Here is a 27,196-nt window from a genome sequence, read left to right on the forward strand (position 1 = left end):
GGTATACAATACATGATTATAATAACCTCTTCTCTCATACTGAAAATCCACAGCAATGAAAACTACCACCTCTCTCACTACTACAAAGAATTCTACGACACAGCCTGCAAATGGAACTTCATCCAGTAGCATTAGTACTTCATTAAAAATCTCATCTACCCAAGTAAATGCGGCTGACAACTCAATTACTGAATTCATCAGTTCCACAAGTACTGAAAACACCTTTCCAGAGAACACACCGACTGAGAAAACAGAGACTGCAGGTGTGACTCCAGTCAACTTTACTGGTAGTTTGACTTCACAGTCTTTGGCCAGCACCCTCACGATTACAGGAAAACCAACAACGCAAGAGAAAGCTGTTGGATCCCCCACAATCAGTCTCAAATCCAGTGTAATATCTCATTCAGAACTAACGTCAACTAGAAATTCAAGTTCTACAGGGATTACAGAAGCACAGCCTTCAATTTCGACTACTGATATGATGACGGGTTCCACGGAAAATGGACAGAGCACAGGTAACAGATGATACTACTTTTAAAGAATACATAAAAGTATTTTCACATAAGTCCCCAGTTTCATTTCAAAATTACAAAAAGCCTTGAAAAGTGTCTTAAAAAATCAAGACCTTTATAACGTTATGCTGCCTGGATGAAAGTGTCACGTATTGTGAACTATCCTTAAAAAATACGTTTCTACACAGTCAGGTGTGCAGTAGGGTCATGGACACCCTGGCAGATACAGGGTGTCCAGAACCTTACAGGGGGAACTGAACTCGTACTGAAAGAGCATGATTCTTTGTATTGGGTAGGTCAGGAGGAACTCAAGGTGACATTTTGTCAGGGGCCACAATGTCCGTCTACCCCCTTGCACATAAAATTTCATTAATAGTGCTGAAATATCTGTCTGTTTACCATTACATTCCACATTCAAATTCATGACCCAGAAAATAAATTCTAATTGATTTTTTAAGCTAGTATTGAATTCATGTGGAGCTACTCACCATTCGGCTCGCAAATCACATTTATTACGGTATACAATACATGATTATAATAACCTCTTCTCTCATACTGAAAATCCACAGCAATGAAAACTACCACCTCTCTCACTACTACAAAGAATTCTACGACACAGCCTGCAAATGGAACTTCATCCAGTAGCATTAGTACTTCATTAAAAATCTCATCTACCCAAGTAAATGCGGCTGACAACTCAATTACTGAATTCATCAGTTCCACAAGTACTGAAAACACCTTTCCAGAGAACACACCGACTGAGAAAACAGAGACTGCAGGTGTGACTCCAGTCAACTTTACTGGTAGTTTGACTTCACAGTCTTTGGCCAGCACCCTCACGATTACAGGAAAACCAACAACGCAAGAGAAAGCTGTTGGATCCCCCACAATCAGTCTCAAATCCAGTGTAATATCTCATTCAGAACTAACGTCAACTAGAAATTCAAGTTCTACAGGGATTACAGAAGCACAGCCTTCAATTTCGACTACTGATATGATGACGGGTTCCACGGAAAATGGACAGAGCACAGGTAACAGATGATACTACTTTTAAAGAATACATAAAAGTATTTTCACATAAGTCCCCAGTTTCATTTCAAAATTACAAAAAGCCTTGAAAAGTGTCTTAAAAAATCAAGCGCTTTATAACGTTATGCTGCCTGGATGAAAGTGTCACGTATTGTGAACTATCCTTAAAAAATACGTTTCTACATAGTCAGGTGTGCAGTAGGGCCATGGACACCCTGGCAGATACGGGGTGTCCAGAACCTTACAGGGGGAACTGAACTCGTACTGAAAGAGTATGATTCTTTGTATTGGGTAGGTTGGGAGGAACTCAAGGTGACATTTTGTCAGGGGCCCATAATGTCCGTCTACCCCCTTGCACATAAAATTTCATTAATAGTGCTGAAAAATCTGTCTGTTTACCATTACATTCCACATTCAAATTCATGACTCAATAAATAAATTCTAATTGATTTTTTAAGCTAGTATTGAATTCATGTGGAGCTACTCACCATTCGGCTCGCAAATCACATTTATTACGGTATACAATACATGATTATAATAACCTCTTCTCTCATACTGAAAATCCACAGCAATGAAAACTACCACCTCTCTCACTACTACAAAGAATTCTACGACACAGCCTGCAAATGGAACTTCATCCAGTAGCATTAGTACTTCATTAAAAATCTCATCTACCCAAGTAAATGCGGCTGACAACTCAATTACTGAATTCATCAGTTCCACAAGTACTGAAAACACCTTTCCAGAAAACACACCGACTGAGAAAACAGAGACTGCAGGTGTGACTCCAGTCAACTTTACTGGTAGTTTGACTTCACAGTCTATGGCCAGCACCCTCACGATTACAGGAAAACCAACAACGCAAGAGAAAGCTGTTGGATCCCCCACAATCAGTCTCAAATCCAGTGTAATATCTCATTCAGAACTAACGTCAACTAGAAATGTAAGTTCTACAAGGATTACAGAAGCACATCCTTCAACTTCGACTACTGATATGATGACGGGTTCCACGGAAAATGGACAGAGCACAGGTAACAGATGATACTACTTTTAAAGAATACATAAAAGTATTTTCACATAAGTCCCCAGTTTCATTTCAAAATTACAAAAAGCCTTGAAAAGTGTCTTAAAAAATCAAGACCTTTATAACGTTATGCTGCCTGGATGAAAGTGTCACGTATTGTGAACTATCCTTAAAAAATACGTTTCTACACAGTCAGGTGTGCAGTAGGGTCATGGACACCCTGGCAGATACAGGGTGTCCAGAACCTTACAGGGGGAACTGAACTCGTACTGAAAGAGCATGATTCTTTGTATTGGGTAGGTCAGGAGGAACTCAAGGTGACATTTTGTCAGGGGCCACAATGTCCGTCTACCCCCTTGCACATAAAATTTCATTAATAGTGCTGAAATATCTGTCTGTTTACCATTACATTCCACATTCAAATTCATGACCCAGAAAATAAATTCTAATTGATTTTTTAAGCTAGTATTGAATTCATGTGGAGCTACTCACCATTCGGCTCGCAAATCACATTTATTACGGTATACAATACATGATTATAATAACCTCTTCTCTCATACTGAAAATCCACAGCAATGAAAACTACCACCTCTCTCACTACTACAAAGAATTCTACGACACAGCCTGCAAATGGAACTTCATCCAGTAGCATTAGTACTTCATTAAAAATCTCATCTACCCAAGTAAATGCGGCTGACAACTCAATTACTGAATTCATCAGTTCCACAAGTACTGAAAACACCTTTCCAGAGAACACACCGACTGAGAAAACAGAGACTGCAGGTGTGACTCCAGTCAACTTTACTGGTAGTTTGACTTCACAGTCTTTGGCCAGCACCCTCACGATTACAGGAAAACCAACAACGCAAGAGAAAGCTGTTGGATCCCCCACAATCAGTCTCAAATCCAGTGTAATATCTCATTCAGAACTAACGTCAACTAGAAATTCAAGTTCTACAGGGATTACAGAAGCACAGCCTTCAATTTCGACTACTGATATGATGACGGGTTCCACGGAAAATGGACAGAGCACAGGTAACAGATGATACTACTTTTAAAGAATACATAAAAGTATTTTCACATAAGTCCCCAGTTTCATTTCAAAATTACAAAAAGCCTTGAAAAGTGTCTTAAAAAATCAAGCGCTTTATAACGTTATGCTGCCTGGATGAAAGTGTCACGTATTGTGAACTATCCTTAAAAAATACGTTTCTACATAGTCAGGTGTGCAGTAGGGCCATGGACACCCTGGCAGATACGGGGTGTCCAGAACCTTACAGGGGGAACTGAACTCGTACTGAAAGAGTATGATTCTTTGTATTGGGTAGGTCGGGAGGAACTCAAGGTGACATTTTGTCAGGGGCCCATAATGTCCGTCTACCCCCTTGCACATAAAATTTCATTAATAGTGCTGAAAAATCTGTCTGTTTACCATTACATTCCACATTCAAATTCATGACTCAATAAATAAATTCTAATTGATTTTTTAAGCTAGTATTGAATTCATGTGGAGCTACTCACCATTCGGCTCGCAAATCACATTTATTACGGTATACAATACATGATTATAATAACCTCTTCTCTCATACTGAAAATCCACAGCAATGAAAACTACCACCTCTCTCACTACTACAAATAATTCTACGACACAGCCTGCAAATGGAACTTCATCCAGTAGCATTAGTACTTCATTAAAAATCTCATCTACCCAAGTAAATGCGGCTGACAACTCAATTACTGAATTCATCAGTTCCACAAGTACTGAAAACACCTTTCCAGAAAACACACCGACTGAGAAAACAGAGACTGCAGGTGTGACTCCAGTCAACTTTACTGGTAGTTTGACTTCACAGTCTATGGCCAGCACCCTCACGATTACAGGAAAACCAACAACGCAAGAGAAAGCTGTTGGATCCCCCACAATCAGTCTCAAATCCAGTGTAATATCTCATTCAGAACTAACGTCAACTAGAAATGTAAGTTCTACAAGGATTACAGAAGCACATCCTTCAACTTCGACTACTGATATGATGACGGGTTCCACGGAAAATGGACAGAGCACAGGTAACAGATGATACTACTTTTAAAGAATACATAAAAGTATTTTCACATAAGTCCCCAGTTTCATTTCAAAATTACAAAAAGCCTTGAAAAGTGTCTTAAAAAATCAAGACCTTTATAACGTTATGCTGCCTGGATGAAAGTGTCACGTATTGTGAACTATCCTTAAAAAATACGTTTCTACACAGTCAGGTGTGCAGTAGGGTCATGGACACCCTGGCAGATACAGGGTGTCCAGAACCTTACAGGGGGAACTGAACTCGTACTGAAAGAGCATGATTCTTTGTATTGGGTAGGTCAGGAGGAACTCAAGGTGACATTTTGTCAGGGGCCACAATGTCCGTCTACCCCCTTGCACATAAAATTTCATTAATAGTGCTGAAATATCTGTCTGTTTACCATTACATTCCACATTCAAATTCATGACCCAGAAAATAAATTCTAATTGATTTTTTAAGCTAGTATTGAATTCATGTGGAGCTACTCACCATTCGGCTCGCAAATCACATTTATTACGGTATACAATACATGATTATAATAACCTCTTCTCTCATACTGAAAATCCACAGCAATGAAAACTACCACCTCTCTCACTACTACAAAGAATTCTACGACACAGCCTGCAAATGGAACTTCATCCAGTAGCATTAGTACTTCATTAAAAATCTCATCTACCCAAGTAAATGCGGCTGACAACTCAATTACTGAATTCATCAGTTCCACAAGTACTGAAAACACCTTTCCAGAGAACACACCGACTGAGAAAACAGAGACTGCAGGTGTGACTCCAGTCAACTTTACTGGTAGTTTGACTTCACAGTCTTTGGCCAGCACCCTCACGATTACAGGAAAACCAACAACGCAAGAGAAAGCTGTTGGATCCCCCACAATCAGTCTCAAATCCAGTGTAATATCTCATTCAGAACTAACGTCAACTAGAAATTCAAGTTCTACAGGGATTACAGAAGCACAGCCTTCAATTTCGACTACTGATATGATGACGGGTTCCACGGAAAATGGACAGAGCACAGGTAACAGATGATACTACTTTTAAAGAATACATAAAAGTATTTTCACATAAGTCCCCAGTTTCATTTCAAAATTACAAAAAGCCTTGAAAAGTGTCTTAAAAAATCAAGCGCTTTATAACGTTATGCTGCCTGGATGAAAGTGTCACGTATTGTGAACTATCCTTAAAAAATACGTTTCTACATAGTCAGGTGTGCAGTAGGGCCATGGACACCCTGGCAGATACGGGGTGTCCAGAACCTTACAGGGGGAACTGAACTCGTACTGAAAGAGTATGATTCTTTGTATTGGGTAGGTCGGGAGGAACTCAAGGTGACATTTTGTCAGGGGCCCATAATGTCCGTCTACCCCCTTGCACATAAAATTTCATTAATAGTGCTGAAAAATCTGTCTGTTTACCATTACATTCCACATTCAAATTCATGACCCAGAAAATTAATTCTAATTGATTTTTTAAGCTAGTATTGAATTCATGTGGAGCTACTCACCATTCGGCTCGCAAATCACATTTATTACGGTATACAATACATGATTATAATAACCTCTTCTCTCATACTGAAAATCCACAGCAATGAAAACTACCACCTCTCTCACTACTACAAAGAATTCTACGACACAGCCTGCAAATGGAACTTCATCCAGTAGCATTAGTACTTCATTAAAAATCTCATCTACCCAAGTAAATGCGGCTGACAACTCAATTACTGAATTCATCAGTTCCACAAGTACTGAAAACACCTTTCCAGAGAACACACCGACTGAGAAAACAGAGACTGCAGGTGTGACTCCAGTCAACTTTACTGGTAGTTTGACTTCACAGTCTTTGGCCAGCACCCTCACGATTACAGGAAAACCAACAACGCAAGAGAAAGCTGTTGGATCCCCCACAATCAGTCTCAAATCCAGTGTAATATCTCATTCAGAACTAACGTCAACTAGAAATTCAAGTTCTACAGGGATTACAGAAGCACAGCCTTCAATTTCGACTACTGATATGATGACGGGTTCCACGGAAAATGGACAGAGCACAGGTAACAGATGATACTACTTTTAAAGAATACATAAAAGTATTTTCACATAAGTCCCCAGTTTCATTTCAAAATTACAAAAAGCCTTGAAAAGTGTCTTAAAAAATCAAGCGCTTTATAACGTTATGCTGCCTGGATGAAAGTGTCACGTATTGTGAACTATCCTTAAAAAATACGTTTCTACATAGTCAGGTGTGCAGTAGGGCCATGGACACCCTGGCAGATACGGGGTGTCCAGAACCTTACAGGGGGAACTGAACTCGTACTGAAAGAGTATGATTCTTTGTATTGGGTAGGTCGGGAGGAACTCAAGGTGACATTTTGTCAGGGGCCCATAATGTCCGTCTACCCCCTTGCACATAAAATTTCATTAATAGTGCTGAAAAATCTGTCTGTTTACCATTACATTCCACATTCAAATTCATGACTCAATAAATAAATTCTAATTGATTTTTTAAGCTAGTATTGAATTCATGTGGAGCTACTCACCATTCGGCTCGCAAATCACATTTATTACGGTATACAATACATGATTATAATAACCTCTTCTCTCATACTGAAAATCCACAGCAATGAAAACTACCACCTCTCTCACTACTACAAAGAATTCTACGACACAGCCTGCAAATGGAACTTCATCCAGTAGCATTAGTACTTCATTAAAAATCTCATCTACCCAAGTAAATGCGGCTGACAACTCAATTACTGAATTCATCAGTTCCACAAGTACTGAAAACACCTTTCCAGAAAACACACCGACTGAGAAAACAGAGACTGCAGGTGTGACTCCAGTCAACTTTACTGGTAGTTTGACTTCACAGTCTATGGCCAGCACCCTCACGATTACAGGAAAACCAACAACGCAAGAGAAAGCTGTTGGATCCCCCACAATCAGTCTCAAATCCAGTGTAATATCTCATTCAGAACTAACGTCAACTAGAAATTCAAGTTCTACAGGGATTACAGAAGCACAGCCTTCAATTTCGACTACTGATATGATGACGGGTTCCACGGAAAATGGACAGAGCACAGGTAACAGATGATACTACTTTTAAAGAATACATAAAAGTATTTTCACATAAGTCCCCAGTTTCATTTCAAAATTACAAAAAGCCTTGAAAAGTGTCTTAAAAAATCAAGCGCTTTATAACGTTATGCTGCCTGGATGAAAGTGTCACGTATTGTGAACTATCCTTAAAAAATACGTTTCTACATAGTCAGGTGTGCAGTAGGGCCATGGACACCCTGGCAGATACGGGGTGTCCAGAACCTTACAGGGGGAACTGAACTCGTACTGAAAGAGTATGATTCTTTGTATTGGGTAGGTCGGGAGGAACTCAAGGTGACATTTTGTCAGGGGCCCATAATGTCCGTCTACCCCCTTGCACATAAAATTTCATTAATAGTGCTGAAAAATCTGTCTGTTTACCATTACATTCCACATTCAAATTCATGACTCAATAAATAAATTCTAATTGATTTTTTAAGCTAGTATTGAATTCATGTGGAGCTACTCACCATTCGGCTCGCAAATCACATTTATTACGGTATACAATACATGATTATAATAACCTCTTCTCTCATACTGAAAATCCACAGCAATGAAAACTACCACCTCTCTCACTACTACAAATAATTCTACGACACAGCCTGCAAATGGAACTTCATCCAGTAGCATTAGTACTTCATTAAAAATCTCATCTACCCAAGTAAATGCGGCTGACAACTCAATTACTGAATTCATCAGTTCCACAAGTACTGAAAACACCTTTCCAGAAAACACACCGACTGAGAAAACAGAGACTGCAGGTGTGACTCCAGTCAACTTTACTGGTAGTTTGACTTCACAGTCTATGGCCAGCACCCTCACGATTACAGGAAAACCAACAACGCAAGAGAAAGCTGTTGGATCCCCCACAATCATTCTCAAATCCAGTGTAATATCTCATTCAGAACTAACGTCAACTAGAAATGTAAGTTCTACAAGGATTACAGAAGCACATCCTTCAACTTCGACTACTGATATGATGACGGGTTCCACGGAAAATGGACAGAGCACAGGTAACAGATGATACTACTTTTAAAGAATACATAAAAGTATTTTCACATAAGTCCCCAGTTTCATTTCAAAATTACAAAAAGCCTTGAAAAGTGTCTTAAAAAATCAAGACCTTTATAACGTTATGCTGCCTGGATGAAAGTGTCACGTATTGTGAACTATCCTTAAAAAATACGTTTCTACACAGTCAGGTGTGCAGTAGGGTCATGGACACCCTGGCAGATACAGGGTGTCCAGAACCTTACAGGGGGAACTGAACTCGTACTGAAAGAGCATGATTCTTTGTATTGGGTAGGTCAGGAGGAACTCAAGGTGACATTTTGTCAGGGGCCACAATGTCCGTCTACCCCCTTGCACATAAAATTTCATTAATAGTGCTGAAATATCTGTCTGTTTACCATTACATTCCACATTCAAATTCATGACCCAGAAAATAAATTCTAATTGATTTTTTAAGCTAGTATTGAATTCATGTGGAGCTACTCACCATTCGGCTCGCAAATCACATTTATTACGGTATACAATACATGATTATAATAACCTCTTCTCTCATACTGAAAATCCACAGCAATGAAAACTACCACCTCTCTCACTACTACAAAGAATTCTACGACACAGCCTGCAAATGGAACTTCATCCAGTAGCATTAGTACTTCATTAAAAATCTCATCTACCCAAGTAAATGCGGCTGACAACTCAATTACTGAATTCATCAGTTCCACAAGTACTGAAAACACCTTTCCAGAGAACACACCGACTGAGAAAACAGAGACTGCAGGTGTGACTCCAGTCAACTTTACTGGTAGTTTGACTTCACAGTCTTTGGCCAGCACCCTCACGATTACAGGAAAACCAACAACGCAAGAGAAAGCTGTTGGATCCCCCACAATCAGTCTCAAATCCAGTGTAATATCTCATTCAGAACTAACGTCAACTAGAAATTCAAGTTCTACAGGGATTACAGAAGCACAGCCTTCAATTTCGACTACTGATATGATGACGGGTTCCACGGAAAATGGACAGAGCACAGGTAACAGATGATACTACTTTTAAAGAATACATAAAAGTATTTTCACATAAGTCCCCAGTTTCATTTCAAAATTACAAAAAGCCTTGAAAAGTGTCTTAAAAAATCAAGCGCTTTATAACGTTATGCTGCCTGGATGAAAGTGTCACGTATTGTGAACTATCCTTAAAAAATACGTTTCTACATAGTCAGGTGTGCAGTAGGGCCATGGACACCCTGGCAGATACGGGGTGTCCAGAACCTTACAGGGGGAACTGAACTCGTACTGAAAGAGTATGATTCTTTGTATTGGGTAGGTCGGGAGGAACTCAAGGTGACATTTTGTCAGGGGCCCATAATGTCCGTCTACCCCCTTGCACATAAAATTTCATTAATAGTGCTGAAAAATCTGTCTGTTTACCATTACATTCCACATTCAAATTCATGACCCAGAAAATTAATTCTAATTGATTTTTTAAGCTAGTATTGAATTCATGTGGAGCTACTCACCATTCGGCTCGCAAATCACATTTATTACGGTATACAATACATGATTATAATAACCTCTTCTCTCATACTGAAAATCCACAGCAATGAAAACTACCACCTCTCTCACTACTACAAAGAATTCTACGACACAGCCTGCAAATGGAACTTCATCCAGTAGCATTAGTACTTCATTAAAAATCTCATCTACCCAAGTAAATGCGGCTGACAACTCAATTACTGAATTCATCAGTTCCACAAGTACTGAAAACACCTTTCCAGAGAACACACCGACTGAGAAAACAGAGACTGCAGGTGTGACTCCAGTCAACTTTACTGGTAGTTTGACTTCACAGTCTTTGGCCAGCACCCTCACGATTACAGGAAAACCAACAACGCAAGAGAAAGCTGTTGGATCCCCCACAATCAGTCTCAAATCCAGTGTAATATCTCATTCAGAACTAACGTCAACTAGAAATTCAAGTTCTACAGGGATTACAGAAGCACAGCCTTCAATTTCGACTACTGATATGATGACGGGTTCCACGGAAAATGGACAGAGCACAGGTAACAGATGATACTACTTTTAAAGAATACATAAAAGTATTTTCACATAAGTCCCCAGTTTCATTTCAAAATTACAAAAAGCCTTGAAAAGTGTCTTAAAAAATCAAGCGCTTTATAACGTTATGCTGCCTGGATGAAAGTGTCACGTATTGTGAACTATCCTTAAAAAATACGTTTCTACATAGTCAGGTGTGCAGTAGGGCCATGGACACCCTGGCAGATACGGGGTGTCCAGAACCTTACAGGGGGAACTGAACTCGTACTGAAAGAGTATGATTCTTTGTATTGGGTAGGTCGGGAGGAACTCAAGGTGACATTTTGTCAGGGGCCCATAATGTCCGTCTACCCCCTTGCACATAAAATTTCATTAATAGTGCTGAAAAATCTGTCTGTTTACCATTACATTCCACATTCAAATTCGTGACTCAATAAATAAATTCTAATTGATTTTTTAAGCTAGTATTGAATTCATGTGGAGCTACTCACCATTCGGCTCGCAAATCACATTTATTACGGTATACAATACATGATTATAATAACCTCTTCTCTCATACTGAAAATCCACAGCAATGAAAACTACCACCTCTCTCACTACTACAAAGAATTCTACGACACAGCCTGCAAATGGAACTTCATCCAGTAGCATTAGTACTTCATTAAAAATCTCATCTACCCAAGTAAATGCGGCTGACAACTCAATTACTGAATTCATCAGTTCCACAAGTACTGAAAACACCTTTCCAGAAAACACACCGACTGAGAAAACAGAGACTGCAGGTGTGACTCCAGTCAACTTTACTGGTAGTTTGACTTCACAGTCTATGGCCAGCACCCTCACGATTACAGGAAAACCAACAACGCAAGAGAAAGCTGTTGGATCCCCCACAATCAGTCTCAAATCCAGTGTAATATCTCATTCAGAACTAACGTCAACTAGAAATGTAAGTTCTACAAGGATTACAGAAGCACATCCTTCAACTTCGACTACTGATATGATGACGGGTTCCACGGAAAATGGACAGAGCACAGGTAACAGATGATACTACTTTTAAAGAATACATAAAAGTATTTTCACATAAGTCCCCAGTTTCATTTCAAAATTACAAAAAGCCTTGAAAAGTGTCTTAAAAAATCAAGACCTTTATAACGTTATGCTGCCTGGATGAAAGTGTCACGTATTGTGAACTATCCTTAAAAAATACGTTTCTACACAGTCAGGTGTGCAGTAGGGTCATGGACACCCTGGCAGATACAGGGTGTCCAGAACCTTACAGGGGGAACTGAACTCGTACTGAAAGAGCATGATTCTTTGTATTGGGTAGGTCGGGAGGAACTCAAGGTGACATTTTGTCAGGGGCCCATAATGTCCGTCTACCCCCTTGCACATAAAATTTCATTAATAGTGCTGAAAAATCTGTCTGTTTACCATTACATTCCACATTCAAATTCATGACCCAGAAAATTAATTCTAATTGATTTTTTAAGCTAGTATTGAATTCATGTGGAGCTACTCACCATTCGGCTCGCAAATCACATTTATTACGGTATACAATACATGATTATAATAACCTCTTCTCTCATACTGAAAATCCACAGCAATGAAAACTACCACCTCTCTCACTACTACAAAGAATTCTACGACACAGCCTGCAAATGGAACTTCATCCAGTAGCATTAGTACTTCATTAAAAATCTCATCTACCCAAGTAAATGCGGCTGACAACTCAATTACTGAATTCATCAGTTCCACAAGTACTGAAAACACCTTTCCAGAAAACACACCGACTGAGAAAACAGAGACTGCAGGTGTGACTCCAGTCAACTTTACTGGTAGTTTGACTTCACAGTCTATGGCCAGCACCCTCACGATTACAGGAAAACCAACAACGCAAGAGAAAGCTGTTGGATCCCCCACAATCAGTCTCAAATCCAGTGTAATATCTCATTCAGAACTAACGTCAACTAGAAATGTAAGTTCTACAAGGATTACAGAAGCACAGCCTTCAACTTTGACTACTGATATGATGACGGGTTCCACGGAAAATGGACAGAGCACAGGTAACAGATGATACTACTTTTAAAGAATACATAAAAGTATTTTCACATAAGTCCCCAGTTTCATTTCAAAATTACAAAAAGCCTTGAAAAGTGTCTTAAAAAATCAAGACCTTTATAACGTTATGCTGCCTGGATGAAAGTGTCACGTATTGTGAACTATCCTTAAAAAATACGTTTCTACACAGTCAGGTGTGCAGTAGGGTCATGGACACCCTGGCAGATACAGGGTGTCCAGAACCTTACAGGGGGAACTGAACTCGTACTGAAAGAGCATGATTCTTTGTATTGGGTAGGTCAGGAGGAACTCAAGGTGACATTTTGTCAGGGGCCACAATGTCCGTCTACCCCCTTGCACATAAAATTTCATTAATAGTGCTGAAATATCTGTCTGTTTACCATTACATTTCACATTCAAATTCATGACCCAGAAAATAAATTCTAATTGATTTTTTAAGCTAGTATTGAATTCATGTGGAGCTACTCACCATTCGGCTAGCAAATCACATTTATTACGGTATACAATACATGATTATAATAACCTCTTCTCTCATACTGAAAATCCACAGCAGTGAAAACTACAACCTCTCTCACTACTACAAAGAATTCTACGACACAGCCTGCAAATGGAACTTCATCCAGTAGCATTAGTACTTCATTAAAAATCTCATCTACCCAAGTAAATGCGGCTGACAACTCAATTACTGAATTCATCAGTTCCAAAAGTACTGAAAACACCTTTCCAGAAAACACACCGACTGAGAAAACAGAGACTGCAGCTGTGACTCCAGTCAACTTTACTGGTAGTTTGACTTCACAGTCTTTGGCCAACACCCTCACGATTGCAGGAAAACCAACAACGCAAGAGAAAGCTGTTGGATCCTCCACAATCAGTCTCAAATCCAGTGTAATATCTCATTCAGAACTAACGTCAACTAGAAATTCAAGTTCTACAGGGATTACAGAAGCACAGCCTTCAATTTCGACTACTGATATGATGACGGGTTCCACGGAAAATGGACAGAGCACAGGTAACAGATGATACTACTTTTAAAGAATACATAAAAGTATTTTCACATAAGTCCCCAGTTTCATTTCAAAATTACAAAAAGCCTTGAAAAGTGTCTTAAAAAATCAAGCGCTTTATAACGTTATGCTGCCTGGATGAAAGTGTCACGTATTGTGAACTATCCTTAAAAAATACGTTTCTACATAGTCAGGTGTGCAGTAGGGCCATGGACACCCTGGCAGATACGGGGTGTCCAGAACCTTACAGGGGGAACTGAACTCGTACTGAAAGAGTATGATTCTTTGTATTGGGTAGGTCGGGAGGAACTCAAGGTGACATTTTGTCAGGGGCCCATAATGTCCGTCTACCCCCTTGCACATAAAATTTCATTAATAGTGCTGAAAAATCTGTCTGTTTACCATTACATTCCACATTCAAATTCGTGACTCAATAAATAAATTCTAATTGATTTTTTAAGCTAGTATTGAATTCATGTGGAGCTACTCACCATTCGGCTCGCAAATCACATTTATTACGGTATACAATACATGATTATAATAACCTCTTCTCTCATACTGAAAATCCACAGCAATGAAAACTACCACCTCTCTCACTACTACAAATAATTCTACGACACAGCCTGCAAATGGAACTTCATCCAGTAGCATTAGTACTTCATTAAAAATCTCATCTACCCAAGTAAATGCGGCTGACAACTCAATTACTGAATTCATCAGTTCCACAAGTACTGAAAACACCTTTCCAGAAAACACACCGACTGAGAAAACAGAGACTGCAGGTGTGACTCCAGTCAACTTTACTGGTAGTTTGACTTCACAGTCTATGGCCAGCACCCTCACGATTACAGGAAAACCAACAACGCAAGAGAAAGCTGTTGGATCCCCCACAATCATTCTCAAATCCAGTGTAATATCTCATTCAGAACTAACGTCAACTAGAAATGTAAGTTCTACAAGGATTACAGAAGCACATCCTTCAACTTCGACTACTGATATGATGACGGGTTCCACGGAAAATGGACAGAGCACAGGTAACAGATGATACTACTTTTAAAGAATACATAAAAGTATTTTCACATAAGTCCCCAGTTTCATTTCAAAATTACAAAAAGCCTTGAAAAGTGTCTTAAAAAATCAAGACCTTTATAACGTTATGCTGCCTGGATGAAAGTGTCACGTATTGTGAACTATCCTTAAAAAATACGTTTCTACACAGTCAGGTGTGCAGTAGGGTCATGGACACCCTGGCAGATACAGGGTGTCCAGAACCTTACAGGGGGAACTGAACTCGTACTGAAAGAGCATGATTCTTTGTATTGGGTAGGTCAGGAGGAACTCAAGGTGACATTTTGTCAGGGGCCACAATGTCCGTCTACCCCCTTGCACATAAAATTTCATTAATAGTGCTGAAATATCTGTCTGTTTACCATTACATTCCACATTCAAATTCATGACCCAGAAAATAAATTCTAATTGATTTTTTAAGCTAGTATTGAATTCATGTGGAGCTACTCACCATTCGGCTCGCAAATCACATTTATTACGGTATACAATACATGATTATAATAACCTCTTCTCTCATACTGAAAATCCACAGCAATGAAAACTACCACCTCTCTCACTACTACAAAGAATTCTACGACACAGCCTGCAAATGGAACTTCATCCAGTAGCATTAGTACTTCATTAAAAATCTCATCTACCCAAGTAAATGCGGCTGACAACTCAATTACTGAATTCATCAGTTCCACAAGTACTGAAAACACCTTTCCAGAGAACACACCGACTGAGAAAACAGAGACTGCAGGTGTGACTCCAGTCAACTTTACTGGTAGTTTGACTTCACAGTCTTTGGCCAGCACCCTCACGATTACAGGAAAACCAACAACGCAAGAGAAAGCTGTTGGATCCCCCACAATCAGTCTCAAATCCAGTGTAATATCTCATTCAGAACTAACGTCAACTAGAAATTCAAGTTCTACAGGGATTACAGAAGCACAGCCTTCAATTTCGACTACTGATATGATGACGGGTTCCACGGAAAATGGACAGAGCACAGGTAACAGATGATACTACTTTTAAAGAATACATAAAAGTATTTTCACATAAGTCCCCAGTTTCATTTCAAAATTACAAAAAGCCTTGAAAAGTGTCTTAAAAAATCAAGCGCTTTATAACGTTATGCTGCCTGGATGAAAGTGTCACGTATTGTGAACTATCCTTAAAAAATACGTTTCTACATAGTCAGGTGTGCAGTAGGGCCATGGACACCCTGGCAGATACGGGGTGTCCAGAACCTTACAGGGGGAACTGAACTCGTACTGAAAGAGTATGATTCTTTGTATTGGGTAGGTCGGGAGGAACTCAAGGTGACATTTTGTCAGGGGCCCATAATGTCCGTCTACCCCCTTGCACATAAAATTTCATTAATAGTGCTGAAAAATCTGTCTGTTTACCATTACATTCCACATTCAAATTCATGACCCAGAAAATTAATTCTAATTGATTTTTTAAGCTAGTATTGAATTCATGTGGAGCTACTCACCATTCGGCTCGCAAATCACATTTATTACGGTATACAATACATGATTATAATAACCTCTTCTCTCATACTGAAAATCCACAGCAATGAAAACTACCACCTCTCTCACTACTACAAAGAATTCTACGACACAGCCTGCAAATGGAACTTCATCCAGTAGCATTAGTACTTCATTAAAAATCTCATCTACCCAAGTAAATGCGGCTGACAACTCAATTACTGAATTCATCAGTTCCACAAGTACTGAAAACACCTTTCCAGAGAACACACCGACTGAGAAAACAGAGACTGCAGGTGTGACTCCAGTCAACTTTACTGGTAGTTTGACTTCACAGTCTTTGGCCAGCACCCTCACGATTACAGGAAAACCAACAACGCAAGAGAAAGCTGTTGGATCCCCCACAATCAGTCTCAAATCCAGTGTAATATCTCATTCAGAACTAACGTCAACTAGAAATTCAAGTTCTACAGGGATTACAGAAGCACAGCCTTCAATTTCGACTACTGATATGATGACGGGTTCCACGGAAAATGGACAGAGCACAGGTAACAGATGATACTACTTTTAAAGAATACATAAAAGTATTTTCACATAAGTCCCCAGTTTCATTTCAAAATTACAAAAAGCCTTGAAAAGTGTCTTAAAAAATCAAGCGCTTTATAACGTTATGCTGCCTGGATGAAAGTGTCACGTATTGTGAACTATCCTTAAAAAATACGTTTCTACATAGTCAGGTGTGCAGTAGGGCCATGGACACCCTGGCAGATACGGGGTGTCCAGAACCTTACAGGGGGAACTGAACTCGTACTGAAAGAGTATGATTCTTTGTATTGGGTAGGTCGGGAGGAACTCAAGGTGACATTTTGTCAGGGGCCCATAATGTCCGTCTACCCCCTTGCACATAAAATTTCATTAATAGTGCTGAAAAATCTGTCTGTTTACCATTACATTCCACATTCAAATTCGTGACTCAATAAATAAATTCTAATTGATTTTTTAAGCTAGTATTGAATTCATGTGGAGCTACTCACCATTCGGCTCGCAAATCACATTTATTACGGTATACAATACATGATTATAATAACCTCTTCTCTCATACTGAAAATCCACAGCAATGAAAACTACCACCTCTCTCACTACTACAAAGAATTCTACGACACAGCCTGCAAATGGAACTTCATCCAGTAGCATTAGTACTTCATTAAAAATCTCATCTACCCAAGTAAATGCGGCTGACAACTCAATTACTGAATTCATCAGTTCCACAAGTACTGAAAACACCTTTCCAGAAAACACACCGACTGAGAAAACAGAGACTGCAGGTGTGACTCCAGTCAACTTTACTGGTAGTTTGACTTCACAGTCTATGGCCAGCACCCTCACGATTACAGGAAAACCAACAACGCAAGAGAAAGCTGTTGGATCCCCCACAATCAGTCTCAAATCCAGTGTAATATCTCATTCAGAACTAACGTCAACTAGAAATGTAAGTTCTACAAGGATTACAGAAGCACATCCTTCAACTTCGACTACTGATATGATGACGGGTTCCACGGAAAATGGACAGAGCACAGGTAACAGATGATACTACTTTTAAAGAATACATAAAAGTATTTTCACATAAGTCCCCAGTTTCATTTCAAAATTACAAAAAGCCTTGAAAAGTGTCTTAAAAAATCAAGACCTTTATAACGTTATGCTGCCTGGATGAAAGTGTCACGTATTGTGAACTATCCTTAAAAAATACGTTTCTACACAGTCAGGTGTGCAGTAGGGTCATGGACACCCTGGCAGATACAGGGTGTCCAGAACCTTACAGGGGGAACTGAACTCGTACTGAAAGAGCATGATTCTTTGTATTGGGTAGGTCGGGAGGAACTCAAGGTGACATTTTGTCAGGGGCCCATAATGTCCGTCTACCCCCTTGCACATAAAATTTCATTAATAGTGCTGAAAAATCTGTCTGTTTACCATTACATTCCACATTCAAATTCATGACCCAGAAAATTAATTCTAATTGATTTTTTAAGCTAGTATTGAATTCATGTGGAGCTACTCACCATTCGGCTCGCAAATCACATTTATTACGGTATACAATACATGATTATAATAACCTCTTCTCTCATACTGAAAATCCACAGCAATGAAAACTACCACCTCTCTCACTACTACAAAGAATTCTACGACACAGCCTGCAAATGGAACTTCATCCAGTAGCATTAGTACTTCATTAAAAATCTCATCTACCCAAGTAAATGCGGCTGACAACTCAATTACTGAATTCATCAGTTCCACAAGTACTGAAAACACCTTTCCAGAAAACACACCGACTGAGAAAACAGAGACTGCAGGTGTGACTCCAGTCAACTTTACTGGTAGTTTGACTTCACAGTCTATGGCCAGCACCCTCACGATTACAGGAAAACCAACAACGCAAGAGAAAGCTGTTGGATCCCCCACAATCAGTCTCAAATCCAGTGTAATATCTCATTCAGAACTAACGTCAACTAGAAATGTAAGTTCTACAAGGATTACAGAAGCACAGCCTTCAACTTTGACTACTGATATGATGACGGGTTCCACGGAAAATGGACAGAGCACAGGTAACAGATGATACTACTTTTAAAGAATACATAAAAGTATTTTCACATAAGTCCCCAGTTTCATTTCAAAATTACAAAAAGCCTTGAAAAGTGTCTTAAAAAATCAAGACCTTTATAACGTTATGCTGCCTGGATGAAAGTGTCACGTATTGTGAACTATCCTTAAAAAATACGTTTCTACACAGTCAGGTGTGCAGTAGGGTCATGGACACCCTGGCAGATACAGGGTGTCCAGAACCTTACAGGGGGAACTGAACTCGTACTGAAAGAGCATGATTCTTTGTATTGGGTAGGTCAGGAGGAACTCAAGGTGACATTTTGTCAGGGGCCACAATGTCCGTCTACCCCCTTGCACATAAAATTTCATTAATAGTGCTGAAATATCTGTCTGTTTACCATTACATTTCACATTCAAATTCATGACCCAGAAAATAAATTCTAATTGATTTTTTAAGCTAGTATTGAATTCATGTGGAGCTACTCACCATTCGGCTAGCAAATCACATTTATTACGGTATACAATACATGATTATAATAACCTCTTCTCTCATACTGAAAATCCACAGCAGTGAAAACTACAACCTCTCTCACTACTACAAAGAATTCTACGACACAGCCTGCAAATGGAACTTCATCCAGTAGCATTAGTACTTCATTAAAAATCTCATCTACCCAAGTAAATGCGGCTGACAACTCAATTACTGAATTCATCAGTTCCAAAAGTACTGAAAACACCTTTCCAGAAAACACACCGACTGAGAAAACAGAGACTGCAGCTGTGACTCCAGTCAACTTTACTGGTAGTTTGACTTCACAGTCTTTGGCCAACACCCTCACGATTGCAGGAAAACCAACAACGCAAGAGAAAGCTGTTGGATCCTCCACAATCAGTCTCAAATCCAGTGTAATATCTCATTCAGAACTAACGTCAACTAGAAATTCAAGTTCTACAGGGATTACAGAAGCACAGCCTTCAATTTCGACTACTGATATGATGACGGGTTCCACGGAAAATGGACAGAGCACAGGTAACAGATGATACTACTTTTAAAGAATACATAAAAGTATTTTCACATAAGTCCCCAGTTTCATTTCAAAATTACAAAAAGCCTTGAAAAGTGTCTTAAAAAATCAAGCGCTTTATAACGTTATGCTGCCTGGATGAAAGTGTCACGTATTGTGAACTATCCTTAAAAAATACATTTCTACATAGTCAGGTGTGCAGTAGGGCCATGGACACCCTGGCAGATACGGGGTGTCCAGAACCTTACAGGGGGTACTGAACTCGTACTGAAAGAGTATGATTCTTTGTATTGGGTAGGTTGGGAGGAACTCAAGGTGACATTTTGTCAGGGGGCCATAATGTCCGTCTACCCCCTTGCACATAAAATTTCATTAATAGTGCTGAAAAATCTGTCTGTTTACCATTACATTCCACATTCAAATTCATGACCCAGAAAATTAATTCTAATTGATTTTTTAAGCTAGTATTGAATTCATGTGGAGCTACTCACCATTCGGCTCGCAAATCACATTTATTACGGTATACAATACATGATTATAATAACCTCTTCTCTCATACTGAAAATCCACAGCAATGAAAACTACCACCTCTCTCAATACTACAAAGAATTCTACGACACAGCCTGCAAATGGAACTTCATCCAGTAGCATTAGTACTTCATTAAAAATCTCATCTACCCAAGTAAATGCGGCTGACAACTCAATTACTGAATTCATCAGTTCCAAAAGTACTGAAAACACCTTTCCAGAAAACACACCGACTGAGAAAACAGAGACTGCAGGTGTGACTCCAGTCAACTTTACTGGTAGTTTGACTTCACAGTCTTTGGCCAACACCCTCACGATTACAGGAAAACCAACAACGCAAGAGAAAGCTGTTGGATCCCCCACAATCAGTCTCAAATCCAGTGTAATATCGCATTCAGAACTAACGTCAACTAGAAATGTAAGTTCTACAAGGATTACAGAAGCACAGCCTTCAATTTCGACTACTGATATGATGACGGGTTCCACGGAAAATGGACAGAGCACAGGTAACAGATGATACTACTTTTAAAGAATACATAAAAGTATTTTCACATAAGTCCCCAGTTTCATTTCAAAATTACAAAAAGCCTTGAAAAGTGTCTTAAAAAATCAAGCGCTTTATAACGTTATGCTGCCTGGATGAAAGTGTCACGTATTGTGAACTATCCTTAAAAAATACGTTTCTACATAGTCAGGTGTGCAGTAGGGCCATGGACACCCTGGCAGATACGGGGTGTCCAGAACCTTACAGGGGGAACTGAACTCGTACTGAAAGAGTATGATTCTTTGTATTAGGTAGGTTGGGAGGAACTCAAGGTGACATTTTGTCAGGGGGCCATAATGTCCGTCTACCCCCTTGCACATAAAATTTCATTAATAGTGCAGAAAAATCTGTCTGTTTACCATTACATTCCACATTCAAATTCATGACCCAGAAAATAAATTCTAATTGATTTTTTAAGCTAGTATTGAATTCATGTGGAGCTACTCACCATTCGGCTCGCAAATCACATTTATTACGGTATACAATAAATGATTATAATAACCTCTTCTCTCATACTGAAAATCCACAGCAATGAAAACTACCACGTCTCTCACTACTACAAAGAATTCTACGACACAGCCTACAAATGGAACTTCATCCAGTAGCATTAGTACTTCATTAAAAATCTCATCTACCCAAGTAAATGCGGCTGACAACTCAATTACTGAATTCATCAGTTCCACAAGTACTGAAAACACCTTTCCAGAAAACACACCGACTGAGAAAACAGAGACTGCAGGTGTGACTCCAGTCAACTTTACTGGTAGTTTGACTTCACAGTCTTTGGCCAGCACCCTCACGATTACAGGAAAACCAACAGCGCAAGAGAAAGCTGTTGGATCCTCCACAATCAGTCTCAAATCCAGTGTAATATCTCATTCAGAACTAACGTCAACTAGAAATTCAAGTTCTACAGGGATTACAGAAGCACAGCCTTCAATTTCGACTACTGATATGATGACGGGTTCCACGGAAAATGGACAGAGCACAGGTAACAGATGATACTACTTTTAAAGAATACATAAAAGTATTTTCACATAAGTCCCCAGTTTCATTTCAAAATTACAAAAAGCCTTGAAAAGTGTCTTAAAAAATCAAGCGCTTTATAACGTTATGCTGCCTGGATGAAAGTGTCACATATTGTGAACTATCCTTAAAAAATACGTTTCTACATAGTCAGGTGTGCAGTAGGGCCATGGACACCCTGGCAGATACGGGGTGTCCAGAACCTTACAGGGGGAACTGAACTCGTACTGAAAGAGTATGATTCTTTGTATTAGGTAGGTTGGGAGGAACTCAAGGTGACATTTTGTCAGGGGGCCATAATGTCCGTCTACCCCCTTGCACATAAAATTTCATTAATAGTGCTGAAAAATCTGTCTGTTTACCATTACATTCCACATTCAAATTCATGACCCAGAAAATAAATTCTAATTGATTTTTTAAGCTAGTATTGAATTCATGTGGAGCTACTCACCATTCGGCTCGCAAATCACATTTATTACGGTATACAATAAATGATTATAATAACCTCTTCTCTCATACTGAAAATCCACAGCAATGAAAACTACCACCTCTCTCACTACTACAAAGAATTCTACGACACAGCCTGCAAATGGAACTTCATCCAGTAGCATTAGTACTTCATTAAAAATCTCATCTACCCAAGTAAATGCGGCTGACAACTCAATTACTGAATTCATCAGTTCCACAAGTACTGAAAACACCTTTCCAGAAAACACACCGACTGAGAAAACAGAGACTGCAGGTGTGACTCCAGTCAACTTTACTGGTAGTTTGACTTCACAGTCTTTGGCCAGCACCCTCACGATTACAGGAAAACCAACAACGCAAGAGAAAGCTGTTGGATCCCCCACAATCAGTCTCAAATCCAGTGTAATATCTCATTCAGAACTAACGTCAACTAGAAATGTAAGTTCTACAAGGATTACAGAAGCACAGCCTTCAACTTCGACTACTGATATGATGACGGGTTCCACGGAAAATGGACAGAGCACAGGTAACAGATGATACTACTTTTAAAGAATACATAAAAGTATTTTCACATAAGTCCCCAGTTTCATTTCAAAATTACAAAAAGCCTTGAAAAGTGTCTTAAAAAATCAAGCGCTTTATAACGTTATGCTGCCTGGATGAAAGTGTCACGTATTGTGAACTATCCTTAAAAAATACGTTTCTACATAGTCAGGTGTGCAGTAGGGCCATGGACACCCTGGCAGATACGGGGTGTCCAGAACCTTACAGGGGGAACTGAACTCGTACTGAAAGAGTATGATTCTTTGTATTGGGTAGGTCGGGAGGAACTCAAGGTGACATTTTGTCAGGGGGCCACAATGTCCGTCTACCCCCTTGCACATAAAATTTCATTAATAGTGCTGAAAAATCTGTCTGTTTACCATTACATTCCACATTCAAATTCATTACCCAGAAAATAAATTCTAATTGATTTTTTAAGCTAGTATTGAACTGATATTGAGTTACTCACCATTCGGCTCGCAAATCACATTTATTATGGTATACAATACTTGATTATAATAACCTCTAACCTCCACTACAAAGAATTCTACAACACAGCCCACAAATGGAACTTCAACCAGTAGCATTAGTACTTCATTAAAAATCTACCTAGTTTCCAGAAAACATACCGACTAAGAATACAGAGACAGGTGATACTACATTTAACGGATAAGGAAGTTTACTATTAATGATTCCTTATCCAACTATCCATCCATTTTCCAAGCCGCTTATCCTACTGGGTCACGGGGTGTCCGGAGCCTATTCTGGAAGCGACTGCTTATCTTCATTCCAAAATTATACTATTGTAAAAAAAATTATATAATAAAATATTTATGTATATATTGTGTGGCAACTCATCCAGTCCAAAAAGCAGCGGGTTTGAAATCCTGGCAAGACACTGCTGAATGTTGGTAGATCTAAATCTAAACCGTCATTTCGTGCCAGAACACTGAACTGTAGATCAGTCAACCAACAGAGACACAAATAAATAGTAATAGTAGCCATGCTCAATAGTGGGAAATGCTAATCACCATTAAAAAAAATGTCTTTCAGAACTGAGACCTAATTTTCAACAAAACCAGTTGAACACGATTATACAACCGGAAAAATTTACAAAAAATTGCTCCTGATTCTCACTCAATGCTTACTTTACAGACACGTTATAGGAAAAAAAATGTTGAGAGAACTTCAAGACAGCTTACTGCACTAGATTTTAGACTTCTAAGTTTTTAAGAAAACCACCTATTGTTATGCTGAGTAGTTATTTTTCGGTCAGATAATTTATGTTTCATATCTATAAAAATTTCTAATTTCTTGTTTTACATACTGAGAATTCCTCACAATAGTTGATTCAACCTATTGTCCTTTCTCAAGATTTATCTTTCATATTTGTAAAGACTGTAAAATTTGAGATTAGCATGCTAAGGCATTGCAGTACCGAAAGATGTGCTGGGTCGGGCTTGAACTGGGAATTTTTGGATCAGTGACACAGAGGTTTAACCCACTGAGCTACACTCTGTCCCCTCAGCACTAGGATGCTGTCAATACTCTGAACAGTTATATAACTGTAAACAGTGTTTTTCTGTTAGCACCTTATGGTTCCATGTGAGCTACGCCTCAATGTTACCAGGTCACACTCACCATCAGCACATGTGGGGGCCCTTGAGCAAGGCCTGTGGCCCCCAGTTCCTTATAGGCACCATAAGAGATAGCTGCCCCTCACAGTCAAGTTTGCTGTCATTCCCCACAGGATCCTCAAAATGTATTTGGTCTTATTTATTACCATCATGTTTAAAATAAACATGCTAATTTAACTGTTTTATCTTCATTTACAATAATTAATTGCAACATATTTTGCGATTTTAAATTCTTAGCATGTTTAACTCAAATTTGAAAGTTTTGAAAGTACATGTACTGTAGATGTATTTTAATACCATTCTCTCCAGAATTAAGAAAAAAAACAGCAATATATCACAAAATTCATTCTTTGACATGACCGTGGTAACTTCAAATTTGCTGACATCTGCTACGTCTTAAAATTCATATTTAATTGTTTTTTTGTTATTTTTCAAAAGGTAATGTGGAAATGAACTTCGGTAAATTACCTCCCCATCCTCCGGAAAACCTGGTCCTCATTAATGAGACCATGACGTGGAACCAGGCGCTGAAATACTGCAGAAGATACGGAGGTGACCTGGTCTCCATCCATGATGAGGAAATCCAGCACTGGGTGGAGGAGAAGGTGAAGCTGGCCTCCACAGCCCACGTATGGTTGGGCTTGCGTTTCACCTGCGTTCTGAACTTCTGGTTCTGGGTCAGCGCAGAGACAAGATGTTACCAGAACTGGGCCCCAGGAAACGGTTCTGGAATTGACGAGTGTGGGAAAACGGGGGCAATGGAATCGGCAGGAAGGTATCGGTGGGTCAGCCTGTCAGAGACGGAGAAGCTTAACTTCATCTGCTGTAATTGTGAGAGCAGATTTAGGAAGATGGACAGCATTTGGGGAGTATAACAGCGGAGGCCATATTTGCTAATTGCTGATTAAATGTTGCAGTTGGAAACGACTTTGCACATGTATATTGAACTTCTTCTAGATGCTGTTCAAGCTTAGTCAAAGTAGATACACTCATTCAGCTGGCGAGGATTGTTGGTGTTTGACGATCTCCCTCGATGCCTCATAAATAATTCATAAATTCAAAGATGAGCAATGGGTTCCCAAATGGAACCTGCTACTTCTATTTTTTTATTTGCAGTAAATAAAATTCACAGACTCTTTTAGTTTATGCAGCTTCTGTCTTTTGTTTCATAAAATATTTTACAGGAAACCAAGTATGTCGTTCAGCAGTATAATTACAATTCACTGAGATCAACTGTTACTGTATATTGTTGTTTAGCTAATAAACTTGAGGGGATTTTAACTTGAAATAAAAATAAAGGCATTTCAACATTTTTATTTCACATTCTTGACAGCCCACTGACCAAACATCACTTAACAACAAAAATAATTATTATAATTATAGTGACAAATGCTGCAGTGCAACAATAATATTCCACAGCTAACAGAGAGCTGGTGCTATAGGAAGCATCATTTTATCCTTAATGTTTTGTATGGAACGTTTCGGAAAACGTTCTTCGGAATCAACAGGTTGTGAGTAGTGTGATACGTGTGATCGGTAAGAGCCAAATAATTATACGTGTTAATCAATGGTGTGCCCTGGGATAATTACCTTACGAAAAGTGTGCTGTGGCAGGGAAATGATTCGGACACGATGGACTAATCGATTAGTCGACTAGAAAGTAAATCCCGTATCCCACATTTCCTGTAGTTCCAGAAGTCGCAAAAAATGTGTTTTGTGTATGTGTGTGTGTGCAAGAGTGAGTATGAGACTGAGGGGGCATACTGATTGGCCTCTCTTTGTGCTATTTTTTCATGTTTGTACGATGCCTAAAAGATAAACTGAAAACAGACTTCATGGGGGACACTTTACACACTGTCTTAAAGAATATTTAAGAACTTCTCGTTTTTTCTTGTACTTTAACAAGAGTTCAGCGCCTTCTCGCCCATAAATTATCCAGTCACCCTAGTATTGTAATACTCCAATTTGCATTACGTAAAAAAATTATTGCATTTTTAAAATGCCCATTTAAACGTTCCTACATTCTTCCCAACCTCATAGACTGCAGGGCATAGTGGGCAGTGGTAAAGTGTGCAACTGCGATAAAGTTGGTTTCATATTCGGATATTCGGGTATTTTCCGTCAACAGCTTACGAAAAGAAAGAAACATTAACATTTAGACTATTGATTATTAATCCTCTATCAAAGGGTAATTAGCTCCTCATAGTTATTTACCGAAAATACTCATCGTGCGTTCCTTTATGAAAGGTTTTCTCCGAATATGCAGCGAATATCATTCTCGGCGGAGTTTATCCTTTAGGGACCGTGTATAAAGTGTTGCACAAAAGAAAAAGTGTGTAATCATCCTGTTTAAAACCAAAGAATTGAAAACAAAAGTAGATTAGTAAAACAATTAA

The 27,196-nt window shown here is 39.1% G+C and overlaps 1 protein-coding gene across 7 annotated transcripts; it reads left to right on the forward strand.

Annotated features, from left to right (window-relative positions):
- Positions 1 to 2,523: 2,523 nt before the first annotated feature.
- On the forward strand, positions 2,524 to 26,183 carry LOC125739709 (low affinity immunoglobulin epsilon Fc receptor-like). 7 transcript variants are annotated; one of them, XM_049010113.1, is made up of 2 exons: positions 2,524 to 2,572; positions 25,239 to 26,183. In XM_049010113.1, the coding sequence occupies exons 1-2, from the start codon at positions 2,536 to 2,538 to the stop codon at positions 25,673 to 25,675; spliced, it is 474 nt and encodes a 157-aa protein (XP_048866070.1). In that variant the 5' UTR covers positions 2,524 to 2,535; the 3' UTR covers positions 25,676 to 26,183. The 7 variants fall into 7 exon arrangements, with proteins under 7 accessions (XP_048866070.1, XP_048866071.1, XP_048866072.1 ...); XM_049010114.1 differs by lacking the exon at positions 2,524 to 2,572 and adding an exon at positions 4,581 to 4,629; XM_049010115.1 differs by lacking the exon at positions 2,524 to 2,572 and adding an exon at positions 8,696 to 8,744.
- The last annotated feature ends 1,013 nt before the right edge of the window (positions 26,184 to 27,196 follow it).

The sequence above is a fragment of the Brienomyrus brachyistius genome, chromosome 4 (assembly GCF_023856365.1).
Source record: "Brienomyrus brachyistius isolate T26 chromosome 4, BBRACH_0.4, whole genome shotgun sequence".
NCBI lineage: Eukaryota > Metazoa > Chordata > Actinopteri > Osteoglossiformes > Mormyridae > Brienomyrus > Brienomyrus brachyistius.

Coding starts and splice junctions, on each gene's coding strand:
- LOC125739709 (XM_049010113.1), top strand. CDS start 2,536: ATGATGACGGGTTCCACGGAAAATGGACAGAGCACAG. Junction 2,573..25,238: donor GGAAAATGGACAGAGCACAG/GTAACAGATGAT, acceptor ATTTTTCAAAAG/GTAATGTGGAAATGAACTTC.